Source organism: Mus caroli, chromosome 7, assembly GCF_900094665.2.
Source record: "Mus caroli chromosome 7, CAROLI_EIJ_v1.1, whole genome shotgun sequence".
In the NCBI taxonomy this organism is placed as follows: domain Eukaryota; kingdom Metazoa; phylum Chordata; class Mammalia; order Rodentia; family Muridae; genus Mus; species Mus caroli.
Window position 1 is genome coordinate 100,578,180 of NC_034576.1, and position 22,374 is coordinate 100,600,553.

Consider the following 22,374-nt stretch of genomic DNA (forward strand, 5'->3'; position numbering starts at 1 on the left):
TACCCAATCATGTTTCCCCTTTTCCCTCCTTGTCCCTTTTTCCACCCAGGTTCCTCCCCTCCCTCTGTGTCTCCCCACCCCCACCCTCTGTGATTGCTTTCTTCCTCTCCCAAGTAGGATTGAGGCATCCTCACTTGGGCCCTTCCCCTTGTTAACCTCCTTGAGTTCGGTGAATTGTATCCTGGTATTCTGTACTTTTTTGGCTAATATCCACTTATTAGTGAGTACATACCATGCATGTCCTTTTAGGTCTGAGTTACTTCACTCAGGATGATATTTTCTCATTCTGTCCATTTGCCTGCAAAACTCATGATGTCCTTCTTAATACTTAATTGCTGAGTAGTATTCCATTGTGAAAAGGAACCACATTTTCTGTGTCTCTTCTTCCGTTGTGGATCATCTGGGTTGTTTCCAGCTTCTGGCTATCACAAATAAGGCCACTGTGAACATGTGCTCCTGTGGCATGGTGGGGCATCTTTTGGGTATATGACCAAGAGTGGTATAACTGGGTCTTCAAGTAGATCTATTTCCAATTTTCTGAGGAACCTCCTGATTGATTTCCAGAATAGTTGTACCAGTTATCCCACCAGCAATGGAGGAGTGTTCCTCTTTCTCAACATCCTCACCAACATGTGCTGTCATCTGAGTTTTTGATCTTAGCCATTCTGATTGGTGTAAGGTGGAATCTCAGGGTTGTTTTGATTTTCATTACCCTGATCACTAAGGACTTTGAACATTTCTTTAAGTCTTTCTCAGCCATTCGAGATTCCTCTGTTGTGAATTCTCTGTTTAGCTCTATACCCCATTTTTTGATTGGGTTGTTTGGTTTTTTGGAGGTAGCTTCTTGAGTTCTTTATATATTTTGGGTATTAGCCCTCTATTGGATGTGGGGTTAGTGAAGATTGTTCCCAATCTCCTTGCCGCAGACCCTCTGGATCCCTTTGTCTGCATGGAACGGGTCTCTGGGGCAGGTGGGCAAAGCGTCGAATGGAATGACAGACAGATGCACACAGGAGAGGTTGTGTAGAATCTGAATGTCATTTGTCAAATCAAGCATCAAAATTTTTATATAGAAGAAAATAGGGAAGTTGGGTGACACACCAGCAAGGTACAAAGAGGTTACTGCATTCTTATACAAAACAGAGGAATACTAACACAGAAGGTCTGACAGGAACCACCTGGGATAGAATTCATTGTTAACAACTGGGAATCAAAAAGGGCTCCACCCAAGATCCGCTTAATCTTAGAAGCCAGGGTCAAGGGCTTCTTGCCCTTGCCATAGTTCCTATTTTAGTCTATTGTATAGTCTACCTTCCCCCTAGGCCATTGTAAATACGTGTGTATGGGTGTAACTGAGCTATCTATAGTTCTAAGTATCTACTCTGGTTCCTCCTTAGGTCTCAAACTTCCTTCTTCCTAGATGATGGTAAATTCCTGTGTATGGCAGTGACTTAGCTTTTATTCAAAGTGATAATGTAATGCCAGAGGCAATTATTCTAAGCCCATGGTCTGCTCAAGGACTTTCTAGGACGTTGGAACACTGGTGAAGGCTTAGCTATGTCAGAATTCAATATTAAAAGGCACTTATAATAAGATAATACTAAAAGAGAGCACGTGGATCCATACACCAAACTAACGCGGGAATGGAATATGAATGTATGGGTTAGAGAGAACTCCAGACTACAGGAGGTGAGTTTCCGTGAAACTCTCTGCCTCATGAGTGGCTTCCAGGCCTCTCGGCCTGTCAAGCTGACTCGACCGGAGTGCGTGGCATCTCCTTAACTTGTCAATGTTATCTGGTAAACGTTCAAATCCTAGACTTTTCAGAAACTTTAATCATAAAGTTTCATATCTGCTTCTCCTGTGAGAACATACATATGGATAGAAAGATATAGGAAGAGATATTGGGATTCATATCTTCAAGCTTTAGCTAAGATCATCCATAGTTCTCAGTTCCTCTGTGTATCCTCACTCTGTCCCAATAAAAGTTGAATCAACTTTCAACAAAGAGTGTCTCTGTATATATCTTCATGTGAGTGTCTGTACACATCCATAATAATGCTAACTATAGGAATTATAAGAATGATAAAAGAATGAGATGTGTTAAGTAATTACAAACCTCACATTTGCTCAGAAAAGGAAATTTAGCTCTGATCTTTATTATCAAATGGAAGAAAGAGTCTATATCTTCAAGATAAATGTAAAAAACAAAAATCAAACCCCAAAAACAATCCACCAGTTTAAGTAAGAGGCTCTGAGTTACATAAAAAATTATTTCCTATAACATTTTCATATGGTATTTTCTCTTAAATAATTTTTTAAATTGGAAGTATGGCTCAAAGTACATTCCAATGTAACATTGTAAAGGACCTTAAAGTCCTTACTGGAATACTTCACCTTGCTGGAGTCAAAGATTGAACAAAAGATTCTTAGCCACATAAGGTGCATGCTTATAGTTCCAGCTAACAGGTCGAGGACTGGAGTTTAAGACGAAAGATAGGCGTCTTCTCCAGAAAGAATAGCTACTCTGGTGTTGCCAGAGGTTAATTTTACCCAGGAACAAACAAAACCATGTAAAATGAACTTTTTGTCTTACTTCTTTCACTAAAAATGTCTGTGGATTCATTGTGCTTTCAGTGTGTTAGTTACTGTGTTAATATTCTATATAATGGCATATGACTATGGAACTATTAATTTTTTGAGCTTTTTTTTTCTTACAGTTAATGACTTACAAATAAAACTCGTATACTTGGTCAGTGAGATAACTTACTGGGTATGAGCACCTGCTGCCAAGTCTGACAAGTTGAGGACAATTTTCCTGTACCTGTAGTCGTGAAGAGAATTCATTCTTGCAAATGGACCTACACACACATGCACATCATGGCATGGATGCACCCACACACGCACAAAACGATAAATAAACGAGTCAATTCAAAGATGATCTGTCACTGATGCCCTTACTGTCTGGTAATAGCTGCTATGTAAGAATGGCAAACACTCAACTCTTCTTGTTTTTTCTTCTTCTAGCATCAGTTCCTGAAGATTGCCAAGCCCCTCTCTAGCCTGACTCCACTGATTGCTGCAGCAAAAGAGGCAACCAAGAACAATCACTGAAAGCACGCTCATCCCAGCCTCATGTGCCAAGCCTTCTAGGAAATAAACACTTGTTTCGGGAACTCCAACCCCTCATGTCCTCTTCTCCTTTCCTTGCTTCTCCCATTTCCTGATCTAGTGCTCCCAAGACTTTGATCCTTGGAAACTGTCTAGCACTGAAGAGAATTGCAACTGGACAAGTAATCCAGCAGAGGCCATTTCTAAATAGGAATTCCCTTCTAGTTTGTGGGCATGGAGGGAACTAATGAGCAAGGGTTTACCCGAATAAACCTGTTTCTACGAAACAGAATCTCAGCCATCCCGTTCCTTACCCCTCACAATCAGCTCTTAACTATATAAACTTTGGTTTGATAGCATTATCGATTTGAGATCAGTTGAAATTGCTTTACTTTTTTATTTCTGTGACCAAATTGCCCGAACACCTCATTGTATTTGAAAACCATAACAGCTTTGAAATGCCACGGGGCCTGATAATCTGCCAGGGACATGAAGAGGCTCTGTTTCCTGAACCATGCCCTTGGTGCAGCTGATCCTGACATGGGAGAACGACCATGTTTTTCTTTGTGTGTGCTTCTAGCAGCTGTTTTGGAGAACCATGACCCAGTAGTGTTCCCTGTGCTATTTCTAGTGAAATGGTCTTAGCTATGTAGCAGCTTTTGATTCCCTGCATCCCCTAGGCTGCTGCTTGCATTCTGTCCTTATTTATAGCATTGAGAGATTTCCTAGAGCACATGCTGAGTAAGAGAAGTGTGAGAAGTCAGAGGGAAAGTGCAGCTACTTTTAGCACATGGCTGGCTTCAGCACCTGTCCGGCTATACTTGTGTGATATTTCAAGATCTCAGCCTCTGTTTCTACCTGGGACTCAGATCTTCTGGTAGCTTAACTATTTCAGTCGAAAGAGAAGGTCTCCAAATCCGAGATGATGTGCTACTAGTAATAAGGGGACCCTGTTTTTAAGTGCATGACCAAGCTCTCTGCAAGTGGACATGCTTACTCTGCAAATGGACACGTATTGCGGGTGTTTGCTACCTCCTGCTCTCCTCATGGTTTTGGTTCTCCTGCTGTGGTAGGATGCTTGGCCAGCATTGTGGCTTGTCATGCCAGCCCCATTGCCTACCTTGTCATGCTCAGAGGTCCTACTGCCTCAGCAGCACAAGTTTCTATTTCCTTCAATAAAAGGAGATGAAAATATTCTACAGGAAATGTGTCTTTTTCCCCCTCTTTTTTTCTCTTTCTCATGAAGTACTCATGATTCTTCATAAACTGTTTGAAAGTAAGTTGCAGTTGGATGCCCCTTACCATTATAGACGTCTGTCTGTAGTCTTTTGTTTTTGTCTTAATTAGAGATTTATTGATGTGAAGAGACACCATGACCATGGCACCTCTTACAATGGAAAGCATTTAATTGGGGTTGGCTTACATTTCAGAGGTTTAGTCTATTATTGTCATGGCAGGAAACATGGTAGACATGCCTGCAGGTAGACATGGTGCTAGAGAAGGAGCTGAGAGTTCTACATCTTGATCCACAAGCAACAGGAGACTGTCACACTGGCCAGACTTGAGCTTCTTAGACTTCAGAGGCCACTCCTGGTAATACTTCTTCCAACAAAGTCCCACATCCTAATACTGCCACTCCCTATGGACAGGTATTCGTAATTGTGAGTCCTGGGAGCCATTCCTATTGAAACCACCACACTTTCTAAAAAACATTTTTAGTTTAGATATACATTAAAAGAACTTAGCAAAAACAAAACAAAAAAAATGTGTGTCATTTAAAGATCAATTATAAATGCACATGTATTTAGTGCCCATATAAGAAACGGAATACATGTAATAGTCTAGAACAGTCTTTAGTTTGCATTTCCCTTACGCCGGCCCCCACTCCCAGTGGTAAGCACTGCTACACTAGGTAAAATATGCGGCTCTGCTTTCACAATATACAAATACATTCCACAGCAGCTCATCCTCCCAGGTTGGTTCGTCCCCCTCAAGACCTTTCTAAGAACAATGTGGTTGTATATAGGTCTAGCCTAAGCACTGAGAGTGCTGAGGCTAGGCAGATCAATACTCCAACTTGTTAAGATAAGCACAACTTTCAGTTGAAAGAGATAACTCTAAGGAGACCAAATGCAACAGCAGCTGTTGTAGGTCTAAAGTCTTGGCATCTGAGATTGCTCTGCTCAGGGGTATCTCCTCAGTGTGCAGTCTAAGTGTCCTGGGCTGCCATTCATGAGGGGCTTGGAGTTCTTTCCCAGGCTCACTGGTGTTAGAATTAATTTCTGTCATTGGAGGGCAAGCATCTAGAGCAGCGTTTTCAACCTTCCTAATGCTATGACTCTTTTAAAGTTAGTTCCTTCTGTTGTGGTGACCCCAATCATACAATTATTTTTGTTGCTACTTTATAACTAATTTTGCTACTGTTATGAATAGTAATGTAAATATCTGTGTTTTCCGATAGTCTTAGGTTGAAAGGGTCCTTTGACCCCAAAGGGGTCTCCACCAACAGGTTGAGAACTGCTGATCTAGAAGAAACAAGTAGCATAATGTAGCTGAAATCAATTGAGTGTTTCATTTCCGCTCACCCACAATAAGTATGTCCTTGGATAAACTACTTAAATCATCTGAACTCCAGCTTCCAGATCTGCAGAGTAGGTATAATAATAATATTATCTACCTCTAAGTTCCTGAGGGAATAAAGTAGTTCATGTGAGGCATTTGGTACAATCCCTGGAACCTATTTTGTAATGCTTGAAGTGACCTGGTTTGTCAGGAAACTTTATGCTAACTCTGACTCTCACTGGCACTAAAATAGGAGCCTTACATAATAATCTATATCTGGGAGTCTAAGTTATACTTTAACATTTCGATCAAAACTAGTTTCTAATCATAAAATCAACAATCACTTAAACATTGGTAAAAACTTGTATCTGGCTGGTCATGGCAGTGAAGGTCTGTAATCTCCATCTTTGGGAGATAGATGCAGAAAAATAACATGGGCTGCACTGTGTTATTTTGTTTCAAAAAAGAGACCAAAATAACAAATTGTATATGATCAAAGGTGCTTGTCCAGACTGTTAAAAAGGCAGAAAAACAAAACTGAGCTTCTCTTCTTGGTAAGTTGCTAAGTGATAAAATACCTAGCAGTATTTCATATCTCTTTTAGACTTGGAGTTCAATTATTTTTACTAGGATTGTGTTAAAAGCAAAGGGAAATGGGGCGGGGCTGGAGAGATGGCTCAGCAATTATTGTCTCTTGCAGAAGACCTAACTTTGGTCCCCAGTACCAGGATCTGATTCCCTCTTGGCGTCTATAGGCACCCACAGACATGGCATACACTCACACAGACATACACATAAAAATAAAAGGAGATTTGGATGTCAGTAAGATGCTCAGGAGATAAAGGCATTTATGAAGCCTGCCTATGTGAGTTCGATGCACACACACACACACTAAAAGAAATCCAAGAGTAAGACAAGAGGTTTTTTTTTTTTCTTTTTGGAGGAGCTAGAGAAGGTACCCAAGGAGCTGAAGGGATCTGCAATCCTATAGGTGGAACAACAATATGAACTAACCAATAACCCCCCACACACACACACACACACCCGGAGCTCGTGTCTCTAGCTGCATATGAATCAGAAGATGGCCTAGTTGGCCATCAGTGGAAAGAGAGGCCCATTGGTTGTGCAAACTTTATATGCCTCAGTACAGGGGAATGTCAGGGCCAAGAAGTGGGAGTGGGTGGGGAGGGGAGTGGGTGGGGGAACATGTGGGGGACTTTTGGGATAGCATTGGAAATGTAAATGAAATAAATACCCAATTATAAATAAATAAATAAATAAATAAATAAAAATAAATAGAAGAATCACGGAGCCGGGCATAGTGGCGCATGCCTTTAATCCCAGCACTCTGGAGGTAGAGGCAGGCAGATTTCTGAGTTTGAGGCCAACCTGGTCTACAAATGAGTTCCAGGACAGTCAGGGCTATACAGAGAACCCCTGTCTCGAAAAACCAAAGGAAAAAAAAAAAAAGAAGGGTCACTTGTCAGAAACACTATGCGTATTTAGCAAATAAAGCACTTAACGAAAGCTTCATCCAAGTTTTGGGCTTGATGCATTGCTGCTGGAGAGTGGTTGAGGGTCTGGCACCAAGCCTCAGCATGCTGCCAAGAAAAGAAATCAGGAGCTGGCACAAGACAGGTGGCATATGTACTCAAAAGTATATCCCTTTCTCCATGTCACTGCTCTCATTCTGTTGATCTAGATAAATGCCAACCTTTGACCTTCACGCATTCTTAAGGCCAAGCACTGAGTAGTGAGACTGCTCTTAGGATATTAAAGTTTATCTATATTATAATTGGTTTGGAGAATACTGTACTCAACATCAAACTGCAGAGAACTTAGGGGCTGGCTACAGTTTTTAAATCACCAACATTTATTTGGCTGAGAAATCTCTAAGCTAAGGGGAACCTCTATCACTGCAGATGCTTAAATGTGTGTTGATGCTTGCATGTTTGTGATTATGTCTCCCAAGTGTTTGAAATAGGCCTTAGAGTTAACAAAAAACACCAAACACTCGTGTGTGTGTGTGTGTGTGTGTGTGTGTGTGTGTGTGTGTATGTTTTAGCAGAATTTGTCAAAAAAAAATAATGTTCAGGCTCATACTTAGCATGTGCAAGGCCCCTTGAGTTAAAACTAGTTTCAAATATTGTCAAAATAAGTACACAAAGAACAAAAGATGAAAAAATTATGTAACACTGATCATCCGAAAAGTTTTGTTTTTTTATTTTTTGAGACAGGGTTTCTCTGTGTAGTCCTGGCTGTCCTGGAACTTACTCTGTAGACCAGGCTGGCCTCGAACTCAGAGATCTGCCTGCCTCTGCTTCCCAAGTGCTGGGATTAAAGGCATGTGCCACCACTGCCCGGCCCAGAAAAGCTTTTTACCTCAAGTTTTCTTATAAAAATTGTTGACCTAAGTTTCTAAAGAAGCTAAAATTTTAAAGAAACTAATGACAGGCTTTCAGTTTTTAATTTTGAAAGAATTAAACGAAACAGACACAGTGTCTCCAAAACCGGTGAGATGGCTCAGTGAGTGGATGTGCTTGAGTCTGTCACTGACATTCACATGTTGGAAAGAGACAGCCCACTTTCAAAAGTTATCCTTGGACTTCTATGTGTGCGTGCACGTGCGTGCGCGTACACACACACACACACACACACACGTATGCACACACTAAATAAATAAATAAATAAATAAATAAATAAATAAATAAATAAATAAATAAATGTAAAAAACCAAAAACAACTCCCTCAAAACAAAACAAAACAGTTTCTTTAACACAATCTTTTTTTCTTTTTCTTTTTTTTTTTGTTTTTGGTTTTTTTTTCGAGACAGGGTTTCTCTGTGTAGCCCTGGCTGTCCTAGGATCTCACTTTGTAGACCAGGCTGGCCTCGAACTCAGAAATCCGCCTGCCTCTGCCTCCAGAGGGCTGGGATTAAAGGCTTGTGCCACCACGCCTGACTTTTCTTTAACACAATCTTATTGGAGTTTGTCACTCTTACTTTCTGTCTAGGATCAGATAGGGTCCAAGAACTGAATATCCATGGCAAAGCACAGTTGAACTAGAGGAATACTATATCGACAAAACTGTATGCTTTCACAATGTACAAACGTATTCCACAGCAGCTCATCCTCCCAGGTTGGTTCGTCCCCCTCAAGACCTTTCTAAGAACGATGTAGTTGTATATAGGTCTAGCCTAAGCACTGAGAGTGCTGAGGCTAGGTAGATCAATACTCCAACTTGTTAAGATAAGCACAACTTTCAGTTGAAAGACATAACTCTAAGGAGACCAAATGCAACAGCAGCTGTTATAGGTCTAAAGTCTTGGCATACTGATGGAGTAAAAAGAAACTATAAAATAAATTATCTCCTAATTATCAGTGTGAGCCTGTGATTTCAAGGAAGCTCAATCCCAAGTTAGCTTTCACTACTGATTTCTAACAGCCTCCCGCAGAAACTTGTTAAATACATGCAGTCTTTGAATGAAAGACACAACTAGACTTACATGATCAGTTCTTTCATATTCTTTTTAGCCTCTTTTGAATGCTTTAATTTTGTTTGTCTTGCTTGACCACAGATTGGGCTCACACCCAAGACACCAATAACTGCAGCTTACTTCAGTGTCTCCTGATACATGACAGTGGTGGTGGTGGTGGTGGTGGTAGTGGTGGTTGGGCTCTCAACAAGCAATCAGAATGAAAATTTGAAAAAGTCTGCATATCACAAAAGACTAACCCTTTGACTGCTACCAAATCTCAGAGGGTGCCAGCAGTTAATTGGCAGCTAAATTTTTGCCAGCAGCAGAAATTTACTCTTTCTAATTGCAAAGAAGGGGTAAATACTTCAAAGCTTAAGCTTCGTTTCTTCATCTACACAATCATCACTCCATGCACCTGACATCATGCAACTGGAAGGCATACTCAAGGGGTTTCAGTGTAGTCAGAAAAGATGTGGCCACTGTATGCATTTGAAGGGTTGGTGGGTCTGTAGCCTCCAAGTACTTATATAAACAACCATTAACTGGCTCTTGCCTAGAGCTTCAATTGGCACTGGTAATAAAGAGATGAGTAGATGTGTTTGTCTTAGTTATTTTTCTCTGGCCATGAGAACACCGTGGTCAAAGCAATTTAGAGAATAGTTTCAGGGGATGAGTTCATGACCATCATGGCACACACTGGGGGAGGGGTGCAGGCATGGCACTAGAGTAGTAGCTGAGAGCTTACATTTTGAGTCATAGATAGCTACTGGAAATAGATGGGCTTTTGAAACCTCAAAGCCTACCCACAGTGATACACTGACTCCAACAAGGCCATGCCTCTTAATCCTTCCCAAACAGTTCCACCTACTGGAACCAATACTCAAACGTATGAGCCTATGAAGGCCATTCTCATTGAAACCACTACAGTGGTCTAGCCAGTAGGAGTTAGATTACAAAACTTCAGCAAACAAAATAAGTAATTACCACCAGTGTGGCTAATGCAATAACAAAAGGTTTAGTTGGAAGGAGATAGACGGTATTTAGAGTCTGCTGACAAAGGCATAGCAATGAACAAGATTTTCCTAAGCTGAGCCTCACATCAAGACTTACTCAAAGAGGCTGAAGAGATGACTCACTGGTTCAGAGCACTGGCTGCCCATTAGAGTACTCAGGTTCAATTCCTAGCACCCACGTGGCAGCCCACAACCATCAGTAACTCCAGTCTCAGGTGATGTGACATCCTCTTCTGGTATACTTCTTATACATGCAAGATGTCTATATCTATATCTATATCATCTATATCTATATCTATATGTCTAATCTACATCATCTATATTGATATAGATATAAAGAGTTACTGGATAAAAGTTGAGAGCAGGAAAAGAGTTTGGCAGTAGGGACAGCACGAGAGAAGACACATGACAGCATAAGAGATCAGATCAAGGCTTTGTAGATGCCACTGTCCTTTGTTGATTGCTGCAGTCATGGTTAATCCTACTGTGTCCTTCACAGTGAGCCCTTGGGCTGCACCTGCTTTAAGCTGTTTGCAGACAAAGTTTCAAAGACAGCAGAAAACTTTCCTGCTCTGAGCACTGTAGAGGAAGGATTTGGTTATAAAGATTCTTCTTTTCACAGAATTATTCCAAGACTCATGAACCAAGTTGGCAACTTTACACACCACAATGGCACTTGTCCATACGGGTCCTGGCATCTTGTCATGGCAAACACTGGGCCAAACACAAATGGTGCCCAGTTTTTTCATCTTAAGTGCAAAGGCTGAGTGACTGGGTGGCAAACACGTGGACTTTGGGAAGGTGGTAGCAGGCATGGACATTATGGAAGCCATGGAACAAGACCAGCAAGATGATCACCAGTGCTTCCTGGGGACAACTCTAATTTTTCTGACTTGTGGGCATCTTACCCCCCCCCCCCGGATTTCTGTAGCTCAGAAAGCTGCCCCAATCCCCTGTAATCTCCTCTGCTCTTACTGAAGTTCTTCAGGCTTCCCCTCCAAGCCTAGCTAGACTGCAGAGTTAAGTTTATGGTTATGAAGAAAAATAAAGAAGAAAAAGAGATCAATTTAAAAAGTCTGGTGTTGCTCGGGAATTGGGCTAAGTGGGAATGGAGGCAGAGGGAAAGTGAGAATGGAGAAAGGGAAGGAATGCAACTTAAGAAGACTAAACTTCAGGGATGCGTTTTAAGAACAGTCAGTGTTGGTAGAAGATCAGCATGACTTGCTGTTGGGGGGGGCTTTGGGAGAGTGTGCGTGGTAAGATTGACTCTCTCTTAAGCAGTTGCTGCACACTAAGAGATTTAGGGGCTTTTATCGGGCCTTGAAATACAAGAAAACGAGTAGAAGACATGGAAAGAAGTGGACAAGAAATATTCCAACAAGCAAAACAGAATTTGGTCGCTCTGCCAGACTGCAACGGAAAGGGAGGTGCCAAGAATGAGATGCTGTTTTCAAGCCCTGTCATTTAGAGCCACAGGAGATGGGACAAACATGAAAAGATTGAATTTAATCCATAGTTTACAGAGTTCGAAGTACATACAACAGCATATGCTACTGAAGACAGCCAATGTGCTGTCCAGTTTCTGACTCAGTGAGACCTTGTATTGGAAATAAAGCAAAAACAACAGAGGAAGAGACCAGAAGCTTGCCTTTGTCCTGCCCATTTCCATGCGTGTAGACACGCAGCAAACACTAAAACCAAACCAAACCAAACCAAACCAAACAAAAAACCCAACCCTTTTAAAAATAAAATAAACCCAAAGGTAAAACTGGCTCATTATCATGTTTGAAACAGGTTTATTTTCCTTTAAGGGAGTGAAAAGAGATTAAATGGCGATCTGAATAATTTCACTACAAAAATAGCTACCATGAATTATGAAAGCAATAATAACTACGCCAATTTTTATATTAACCATAACGAGTCAGAGAGCGTTTTTTTTTTTTTTTTTTTTTTTTTTTACCTTGGAAGGCACAATTAAAACATGTTGCTCTGAGAAAATGAGTTCTAATCCCAGGCATCAATCAACAGCAGCAACAACAAACCAACTACAGTACTTGGTCCTAAGATTGGGGGCCTGGTTTCACAGGGTTTTCCCAGACTGCAGCCCTGTGTGAATGTGGCCACGCCCCCAAGACGAGTGGCCACGCCCCGCGCCCGAGCTCAGGTCAGGGCTCCCTCTTGCCTGTCCTCCATCTTGAGAGACGCTAGTCTTCACAGGTGTGGAATTACGATTTGCGTTGGAGACTGTAAAGTCACCGTAAGTAGTGTTTCCATCTCTTTGGAACCCCCAGACATCACCCAAACCAGGAAGTTACCTTAGGTTCACAGCCGGTAGCCAAGCCTGAGGGGCACTGGCCCAGGTTGCTCATCACTTGAGGTGATCCGACCAGCCATGTTTCCAGGGCTCTAAGGAAAAAAGGGTTTCCTCTCCACAGCTGTCAAGGGACAGGGACACAGCTCTGCAACCCAGGGATGGCCCAGCAGGCCACCCAGACTGTCACCCTGAAGTCCTGCAGGCTTGTTTCCGTATCTGAGGATCACAGTTCTATGCTGCCTGTCAACGCTTGGTTTATCACTCTAGTTTTTGTGGCAAGAGGAATGTCTACTCTCAGTCTCTGGAGTCACTGTCTGATTCTCTGCTCAGTCTAGCTAGTGAATGGTGGCGTCTTTGAGATTGGATAGACTTCGGGAGGAATAGATTTGGGAGAATGAAATCATGGTTCAGTTTTACACATTTACTTTGAAGTACCTGTGAGAAATCTAAGTGGAGATTTCTTCAGACTGCTGGAGTGAGTGAAGAGGCCTGGGATGGGAATAAGTAACTTAATAGAATTCCCTCCTAAGTATTACAGTTTCATGTGAATTCAGCTACCCCGGCTAGTGCAAAAGCCCAAAGGATCTGTGGGTACCTTGAAACACTAGCACTAATGATTCTGAGTCAAAAGCTGGGATTTAGTCAGAATTCAGTTTACCCTCCTGTCACAGAACCTTTTCTTCACATCTGCCATTGTATTTTCCAGTATTTACAACTAGTCACACCAAGATATAAACACAGTGATCTCCTCAAATCAATCTACTTTTTCATTTCCACTGTGATTATTATTTCGTGTTAACTTATGAATTTTTTTATAAATGTATTTAATCTCCAAATGTAAAATATTCTAGTGATCTGTTTCTTACTCATTCACGGACACATTTCTCTGTCTAAAAAAAATGTTTTTTAAGAATGAATTTATGAAATTCCTAGGCAAATGGATGGATCTGGAGGGTATCATCCTGAGTGAGGTAACCCAATAACAAAAGAACTCACTGATATGTACTCACTGATAAGTGGATATTAGCCCAGAAACTTAGAATACCCAAGATACAAGTTGCAAAACACATGAAACTAAAGAAGAACAAAGACCAAAGTATGGACACTTTGCTCCTTCTTAGAATTGGGAACAAAACACCCATGGAAGGAGTTACAGAGACAAAAGCTTGGAGCTGAGACGAAAGGATGGACCATCTAGAGACTGCCACACCCGGGGATCCATCCCATAATCAGCCTCCAAACACAGACACCATTGCATATGCCACCAAGATTTTGCTGAAAGGACCCTGATATAGCTGTCTCTTGTGAGGCTATGCCAGTGCCTGAAAAACACAGAAATGGATGCTCACAGTCAGCTATTGGATGGATCACAGGGCCCCCAATGGAGGAGCTAGAGAAAGTACCCAAGGAGCTGAAGGGATCTGCAACCCTATAGGTGGAACAACAATATGAACTAACCAGTACCTTCAGAGCTCGTGTCTTTAGCTGCATATGTAGCAGAAGATGGCCTAGTCGGCCATCATTGGGAAGAGAGGCCCCTTGGTCTTACAAACTTTATATGCCTCAGTACAGGGGAACACCAGGGCCAAGAAGTGGGAGTGGGTGGGTAGGGGAGTGGGGGGGGGTATGGGGGACTTTTGGGATAGCATTTGAAATGTAAATGAAGAAAATACCTAATTAAAAATTATTTTTATTTTTATTTCTGAAAGAGCAATCTGGGTCACAGGCCATTTGGAAATAAGATTTAAAAAGATAAGATTTATCTTCTTTGATGGATATAGTGAAAACAAGAGGGAGGCAAGAAGTAGAGCTGCATAGAAGAATGAAAGAGAGAAGAGGACCGTCAGATGGCCAGTTAACCATGCATGTCCTGTGCAAAGGCCTCACAGAGGGGACAAAACAATCATTTTACCCACAGAAAGGCTTAGCCTTCGCCTGAGGCCTCTGTGTGCTCTCCTCACTGACTCCTCCCCTGGGTTGTAGTATATCATCTATGTTAGCATGGAGTATTTGCATTTGTTTTTTACTGTTGCAAAATATTTTAAATCTGGTTTCTGGAAAAAAAATACATTCTTCTGACATCAGATCTGGGCTGGAGAGATGGCTCAGCAGTTAGGAGCACTGGCTGCTTTTCCAGAGGCCCTGTGTTCAATTCCTAGTAACCACATGGTGTCTCAGAGCATCTATAATGAATTCTGATGCCCTCTTCTGTCATGCAGATGCACATGAAGATAGAATACTCACATACATGTACAAAGAGTACTCATATACTAAATAAATAAATAAATAAATAAATAAATAAATAAATAAATAAGACTTCAGTTCTTTAAAGGAATTTAAAGCCTGTCACTTATGTTTTCTGTCCTGAGGACTGAACCCAGGACTTCCACAAATGTTATGCAAGTATTCTGTTATGGAGCTATGTCCTTATATAATCACTTTACATGTGATCACTGAAATTGTTAAAAACAAATTTTCTTATGAATTATGGTTTTAGATGAATGTAGTGCTTTATAAATGTTTTTTTTTCTGTTTTTTTGTTTGTTTGTTTTGTTTTTGTTTTTCCAGACAGGGTTTCTCTGTGTAGCCCTGGCTGTCCTGGAACTCACTTTGTAGACCAGGCTGGCCTCGAACTCAGAAATCTGCCTGCCTCTGCCTCCCGAGTGCTGGGATTAAAGTCTATAAATGTTAAGACTAGTTTGTTGTAATCATCTTTGGACAAGTTTGAAGAAATTCCTTTTGTGTATATGTGTGTATACATAATGTGGGTGTGATTAAACATGTGCGTGTGCTATGGTTCATACATGGAGGTCAGAAGACAACTTTCCAGAGTCCTCTCCTTCCACCATGGATTCTGGGGATCGAACTCAGGCCGTCAGGCTTGCATGGCAAGAACCTTTAGACCCATGGAGCCATCTCACTAGCCCACATACAGTTTTGCTTTGTTTTTGTCTGTTTATTCTGTCATCCATAGGTATGTTAAGCCTCCTGCCCAACATAACTGTAGGTGAGTTTATTTCTCTTTTGGAGACTATGTGATTAAGTACATGTAAATTTAAAACAAGTTTTTAAAATTATTTTTCATCACTGTGCTTTTTTTTGGTCTCATATTTACTTTGCTAGTCTGTTAATAGAGTATACTCATTGAGTCTACATCTTTTAAAGACTTATTTTTACTTATGTGGGGAGGAGGATTGCATAGACTGAACCTCAGGCCCTGCGCATGCTGACTGAGTGCTCTACCCCTGAATTACCTCCCTAGACCCTTTTTCTTTCTTTTGCTTTCAGTCTCAACAAATGAAGCACCTGTGTTTGGCTGTCTATTTTTCAGTTAAACAGATTTTGCCTGTTTTTAAACTGAAGAATTTACTGCATTTACATTTGAAATAATACTGACCTTTGTAGACTTAAATCTGACTGCTTCTGGAGGGAAGGATTTTGCTGGTCATTTTGTAGGGTGGATTATATTATTCACATTATTTGTTTCAGTTGTCTATGCTTTCCACTGTAATAAGGCTTTCCTTTGGATTATTGGTTGTTGTTGTTGTTTTTTTTTTTTTTTTAATTCCAGTTTCTTTGTTGTTTGTTTGAGACAATGTCTCTTTAGGAAGCCCTGGCTAGCTTGGAGTTTGCTATTTAGACAAGGCTTGCCTTGAATACATAGAGATTCACTTGCCTCTGCCTTCTGAGTTCTCCTGTATTAAAAGTGTATGCTATTATGCTGGACTCCTAGTTTCTGACTTTATTAGCTTTTTAAAAAAAGCTTTAGAGATGGAGAGATGGCTCAGTGGTTAAGAGCACTGGCTGATCTTCCACAGGTCCTGATTTCAATTCCCAATACTCACATGGCAGCCCACAACTGTCTGTAACTCTAGTTCCAGAGGATCTGACACCTTCACAGTCATACATGCATGTAAAACACCAATGCGTATATAAATAAATAAATCTTTTAAAAAAGGTTTACTAAAACATAACTAGATCCAATAAACTTCACATATTCAAAACATATCATTTTTATTGGGCCTGGTAGCTCATGTCTACAACCTTAGCAACTCAGAATTCTGGGACAAGAGGATTAAGAGTTTAAGGCCAACCTGGGCTTCATAGGAAGATTCTATCTCAGGAGAGCACACCAATTAGTTGTCCAGTGTGAAATAATCAGCCGTGAAAACACACAAGTAAATTGTATAGACTGAGCAGGTTATATTTAGGAATATATATATATGTAATAACAATGAAGAAAGAGGCCATGTATTTGGAAAAGAGTAGAGAGGGGTAAATAGGAGGGTTGGAGGGAAGAAAGGGAAGGGAGAAATGTTGGAATTATAATCTCAAAACAGTTTTTAAAAGAAAACAAAGCAAAGAAGTAAGATTACTTTGTAATAGAGAATAGATTCGGGAGGGCAAGTGTGTGTATAGAATAACTGTTTAGGAGGCTATTGTAGTGTTTGGGTAAGGACCGCAGTTGGAGAAGTGGCTGGGGAGTGAAAATATGGACCAAGATCACCTCCAAGGGTTCTTGTAGTTCTATGGGCTTGTTAGCTCAAGCTTTGAGAAGGAAAACTGAGTAGTCTAGAAATGAGCTATAGTGGAACAAAGGATCCTAATCCTCAGACCCTCCAAGTCCCTGAGTGGAAGCACTTGGTAAAGATATTAAGTGCAGGGTTTCAAGATGGAAGGTACCCAGATTATGCAGATGTGTCCAGTGCCAGCCTTGGCTTCATAGTTTGAAGCCCCCCCCCCCCGGTCTATATGAGTCTCTAACTGGAAAAAAAAGATGAAAGAAAGAAAGGAAGGAAGGAAGGAAGGAAGAAAGAAAGAAAGAAAGAAAGAAAGAAAGAAAGAAAGAAAGAAAGAAAGAAAGAAAGAAAGAANAAAGGAAGGAAGGAAGGAAGGAAGAAAGAAAGAAAGAAAGAAAGAAAGAAAGAAAGAAAGAAAGAAAGAAAGAAAGAAAGAAAGAAAGAAAGAAAAGAAAGATCCCACAGATAGGGCTGGAAAGATTACTCAGTGGTTAAGAGCACTGACTGTTCTTCCAGAGGTCCTGAGTTCAATTCCCAGCAACCACATGGTGGCTTACAACCATCTATAATGAGACCCCGTGCCCTCTTCTGGTGTGTCTGAAGACAGCTACAGTGTACTCATATAAATAAAATAAATAAATCTTTAAAAAGAAACCCACAGGTACAAAAACCAGCCACCCACCCAACCAGCCAAGCAAGCAAAACCTAACTGTCCCCTCTCCAGTAAATTACCTTGGTAATATTGATCCATATGTTTTCCTTTTCTCTAGTTCTGTACATCTTAGTTACTCTATCTTTAAGTCTTGAGCTTAGTTTGAGTCCTCAACATATATTGTTTGGCTTTATATCTCCTTTGGTTTTCGGTATAAATCTTACATCGGTATATTGATTTCTACGAAAAAGTCCACAGAGATCCTGTTGGGAATTGGAATTGTGTTAAGCCTATAGAACTTAGGGTAAATTAAGATTGTATTTGACTTTCCTTCCCTGCTGTTCTATGAAACAGGCTGAGAAGCCTTGGTGTCAGCTCTTCTTTAATGATTTGGTAGAATTTGGCAATGAACCCTCCTAGGCCTGGGCTTCCTTGCCAGAGAGATACTTGATTACTGCTTTTGTCTTATTAATGGTTATGGATCTGTTTAAATGGACCATATTTTCATTATCCATTCATCAGTTACTGGGCATCTAGGTTGATTCTAGATCTTTGCTACTGTGAAGAGAGCAGCAATAAACATGAATGTATCTCTGTGGTAGGATGTGTAGAGTCCCTTGGCTGTGTGCCCAGGAGTAATATAGCTGAATCATATGGAAAGTTTCTTTTTATTTTTTTTTTAATAAACTGCTTACTGACTGCATCAGTTTGTCCTCTGCCAAACAATGAATAAAAAGATTCCCTTTCTCAACATCCCCAAGAACATTGCTGTCATTTGGTTTCTTGATGATGATGAGTTCTTGATTTCTAGCCAGAGTGAGATGAAATTTCAAAAGTCTTCTATTTGCATTTCCTTGGTGGATAAAGATATGGAGCACTTTTAAAAATAATTATTGGTCATATAGCAGACAAGGATTTGTCCCATTCTTAGGCCATCTCTTCACTCAGTTAGCTATCCCTTTGCCTGTGCAGAGTTATATAATTTCTTGAGGTCTCATTTGTTGGTTGTTGGTCTTATTTCATTCAGAAAGCCTTAGCTATGCCTGTATCTTGATGTGGTTTTCCTACTTCTCCCTTTTAGTTTCAGAGTTTTGGATTTTACATCAAAGGCTTTGATCTATTTAGAGATAATTTTTTCTGCAGAGAGAGAAGTGTTTAGTTCCATCCTTTTACATGTAGATAGCTAGTTTTCCCATCATAATTTGTTGAAAAGACTCTTTCCTTCCAGTGTACACTTTTAGCATCTTTGTCAAAAATGAGGTGGCTTTAGCTGTGTGGGCTTACATCTGGGCCCTCCATTCTATTCCATTAATCAATATGACTGATTTTGTGTTAGTACTGTGCTGTTTTAATTACTATAGCTGATCTGTAGTATAACTTGAAATCAGACAGAGTACCCTGAGACAAGGCTATCCACTCTCTCCATTTTTACTCAGTGGAGTGCTTGGCTAGAAAAATAAGACAAGACAGAGAAATATTCTTTTCCCTCAAGATTGTTTTGTCTCTCTGGGGCCCTTTGTGCTTCCATATGAATTGTTAAGATTGTTGGATTAACATTGTTGTCTCAACTTCTGTGAATAATAATAGTGTTGGGACATTTGAGGGAGGAGTTTCACTGAATGTGTAGGTTGCTTTTGGAAGAACAATGGTTTTCACAGTACTAATTGTTCCAATCTATGAGCACAGGAAGTCTTTCTGTCTCCTGGTGTCCTCTTCAGCTTCCTTCTTTAGGGTTTAAAGCTTTCAATGCTGTGGTCTTTCTCTTCCTTGGTTAATTAGATTTATTTTAAGCATGTTCCAGACTGTTATGAACAGAGTTGTTTCCTTTTCTCAGCATGTGTGCCATTGGTTTGTAGGAAGTTTTGTTTAAGTTTGTATCCTGCCACTTTGTTGAATTTTTAAATTATCTTGAAGAGGTTTTAATTAGAGTCCTAATAGTCTCTGTGTATAAAATCATCCTATGAAAATAGGATAGTGTAATTTTTTTCCTACTTGTATTCTTTTTTTTTATTCTTTCTCTTGTTTTATTCCTGATCTTGGTAGAAATGCTCTGAGTTTTTCAGTTTGGCTGTGAGTTGGTTATAGAAAGCCTTTCCTGTACTGAGATACAGCCCCTCCATTCCTTGTCTCTTCGAGGCTTTTGTCATGAAGGGACAGTAGACTTTGTCAAAGGCCATTTCTTTATCTCTTGAGATGATGGTGTGATTTCAGTTCTCAAATCCATTTGTGTGTTGATTTGTGTATGTTCAACTATTACTCTATCCTGTAATGAAGCCATAGTTCACTATAGTTAATGGGCTATCTGATGTATTCATGAACTCAGTTTGTAAATAATTTGTTGAGATTTTTTGTGATTTTTCTTCATGAGATCTATAATTTCCTTTTTGTGTTATGTATTTGAAAATCAGTTAGTAAGGGATCCTTTTTGTTATCTTTTATGAATAGTTTGCAAGCCATTGAGGTTAGTTCTTCCTCATAGGCCTGGTGGACTTCAGCAATGAATCCATCTGGGTATGGAATTTTTTTCAGTTGGGACAATTTTTGTTTTATTGCTGCTTTGATTTTGTTGCCTTTATAGAGACATAAATTGTTATTATTGTGGTTTAATTTTGATAGGTCATCTATGTTGGGAAATTGATCTGTTTCTTTTAGATCTTCACATTTAATAGAATGTAAGTTTTTAAAATATTACCTACATAACGATTTTTCTGAATTATTTTGGTATCTGTTATAAAATCTCCAGTTTTATCTTGAATTGTATTAAATTTTGTTTTCTTTTTGTTAGCTTGGTTAAGAGTTTATCAGTCTTGTTTTAAAAACAACTCATTGAATTGGTCACAAAATAGGCCTCAAGAGATACAAGATTATTGAAATAATCCCATGTATCCTATCAGATCACCATGGACTAAGGCTGGTCTTCAATAACAACAAAAACAAGAGAAAGCCCACATACATATGGAAGCTGAACAATGCCCCGCTCAATGATAACTTGGTCAAGGAAGAAATAAGAGAGAACTTAAAGACTTTCTAGAATTTAGTGAAAATGAAGGCACAACATATCCAAAATTATGGGACACAATGAAAGCAGTGCTGAGAAGAAAACTCATAGCTCTGAGTTCCTCTAAAAAGAATCGGGAGAGAGTATACACTAGCGGCTTGACAGCAGACCTGAAAGCTCTAGAACAAAAAGAAGCAAATACACCCAGGAGTAGTAGATAGCAGGAAATAATCAAACTTAGGACTGAAATCAACCAAGTAGAAACAAAAAGAACAAAGAATCAACAAAACCAGGAGCTGGTTCTTTGAGAAAATCAACAAGCTAGTTAAACTCTTAGCCAGACTAACCAGAGGGCAAAGATACAGGATCCAAATTAACCAAATCAGAATTGAAAAGGGAGATATAACAACAGAAACTGAGGAAATTAAAAAAAAACCATCAGATCCTACTACAAAAGGCTATACTCAACAAAACTGGAAAATCTGGATGAAATGGCCAATTTTCTAGACAGATAACAAATATCAAAGTTATATCAGGATCAGATAGACTATCTAAACAGTTCCATAACCCCTAAAGAAATAGAAGCAGTTATTAATAGTCTCTCAGCCAAAAACGCCCAGGACCAGCTGAGTTTAGTGCAGAATTCTACCAGACCTTCAAAGAAGACCTAATATCAATACTCTTCAAACTATTCCACAAAATAGAAACAGAATGTACTCTACCCAATTCATTCTATGAAGCCACAGTTATGCTGATACCAAAACCACACACAGACCCAACAAAGAAAGAGAACTTAAGATCAATTTCATTTATGAATATTGATGCAAAAATACTCAATAAAATTCTCACAAACAGAATTCATGAATACATCAAAAGCATCATTCACCAAGATCAAGTAGGCTTCATCCCAGGGATGGAAGGATGGCTCAATATTCGGAAATCCATCAATGTAATCTACTACATAAACAAACTCAAAGAAAAAAAAACACATGGTCATTTCATTAGATACTGAAAAAGTATTTGGATCTTGTGTCCCGGGTCCCTTGGAGTCCAGTCTGCACAGGTGAGCACACGGACTGCGAAGGGTGAGCAAGCAGACTGCAGAAATGACACAGCTTCTGGGACAGACCCTGTTTTGGGCTCCAGACATCCGGGCATCTTCCCTGCCAGAAGAGAAGTGGCCACCTGGGAGGGCTCTGACCGCCAGAGCAGGTGAGGGAGCCATCTTGTGTCCCAGGTCCCTCAGAGACCAGTCTGTGCAGGTGAGTGCACAGACTGCAGAGGCACACATCTTCTGGGACAGGCCCTGTCTCAGGCCTTCATCTTCAGCCAGGAGGCAGGTCTGAATGCCAGACCTCTGTGCACCTTCCCCGCAAGAGGAGAGCTTGCCTGCAGAGAGTACTCTGACGACTTAGACTCAGGAGAGAGCTGGACTCCCAGGACTGCTGACCTAGGCTAACAGAATCACAGGAGGAACAACTCCGCTAGAGACAACTATAACAACTAACTCCAGAGATTACCAGATGGTGAAAGGCAAACGTAAGAATCTTACTAACAGAAACCAAGACCACCCACCATCATCAGAACCCAGCACTCCCACCTCAGCCAGTCCTGGATACCCCAACACACCTGAAAAGTAAGAATCAGATGTAAAATCATACCTCATGATGCTGGTAGAGGACTTTAAGAAGGGCATTAATAACTCACTTAAAGAAATATAGGAGAA

The 22,374-nt window shown here is 40.3% G+C and overlaps 2 protein-coding genes across 5 annotated transcripts in view; both read left to right on the forward strand.

Moving 5' to 3' along the window:
- Positions 1–4,312, forward strand: part of Pak1 (p21 (RAC1) activated kinase 1) — a 125,637-nt gene extending 121,325 nt beyond the window's left edge. For all 4 annotated transcript variants that reach the window (XM_021167463.2, XM_029479658.1, XM_029479656.1 and 1 more), the window contains exon 15: positions 3,028–4,312. In XM_021167463.2, the coding sequence (XP_021023122.1) occupies positions 3,028–3,114 (87 nt within the window). In that variant the 3' untranslated portion in view covers positions 3,115–4,312. The remainder of the gene's footprint in view (positions 1–3,027) is intronic.
- Positions 4,313–12,366: 8,054 nt separating this feature from the next.
- Gdpd4 (glycerophosphodiester phosphodiesterase domain containing 4) overlaps positions 12,367–22,374 on the forward strand; it is a 141,423-nt gene continuing 131,415 nt past the window's right edge. The window contains exon 1 of the mRNA XM_021167569.1: positions 12,367–12,421. The gene's annotated coding sequence lies outside the window, so the exon portion shown is untranslated. The remainder of the gene's footprint in view (positions 12,422–22,374) is intronic.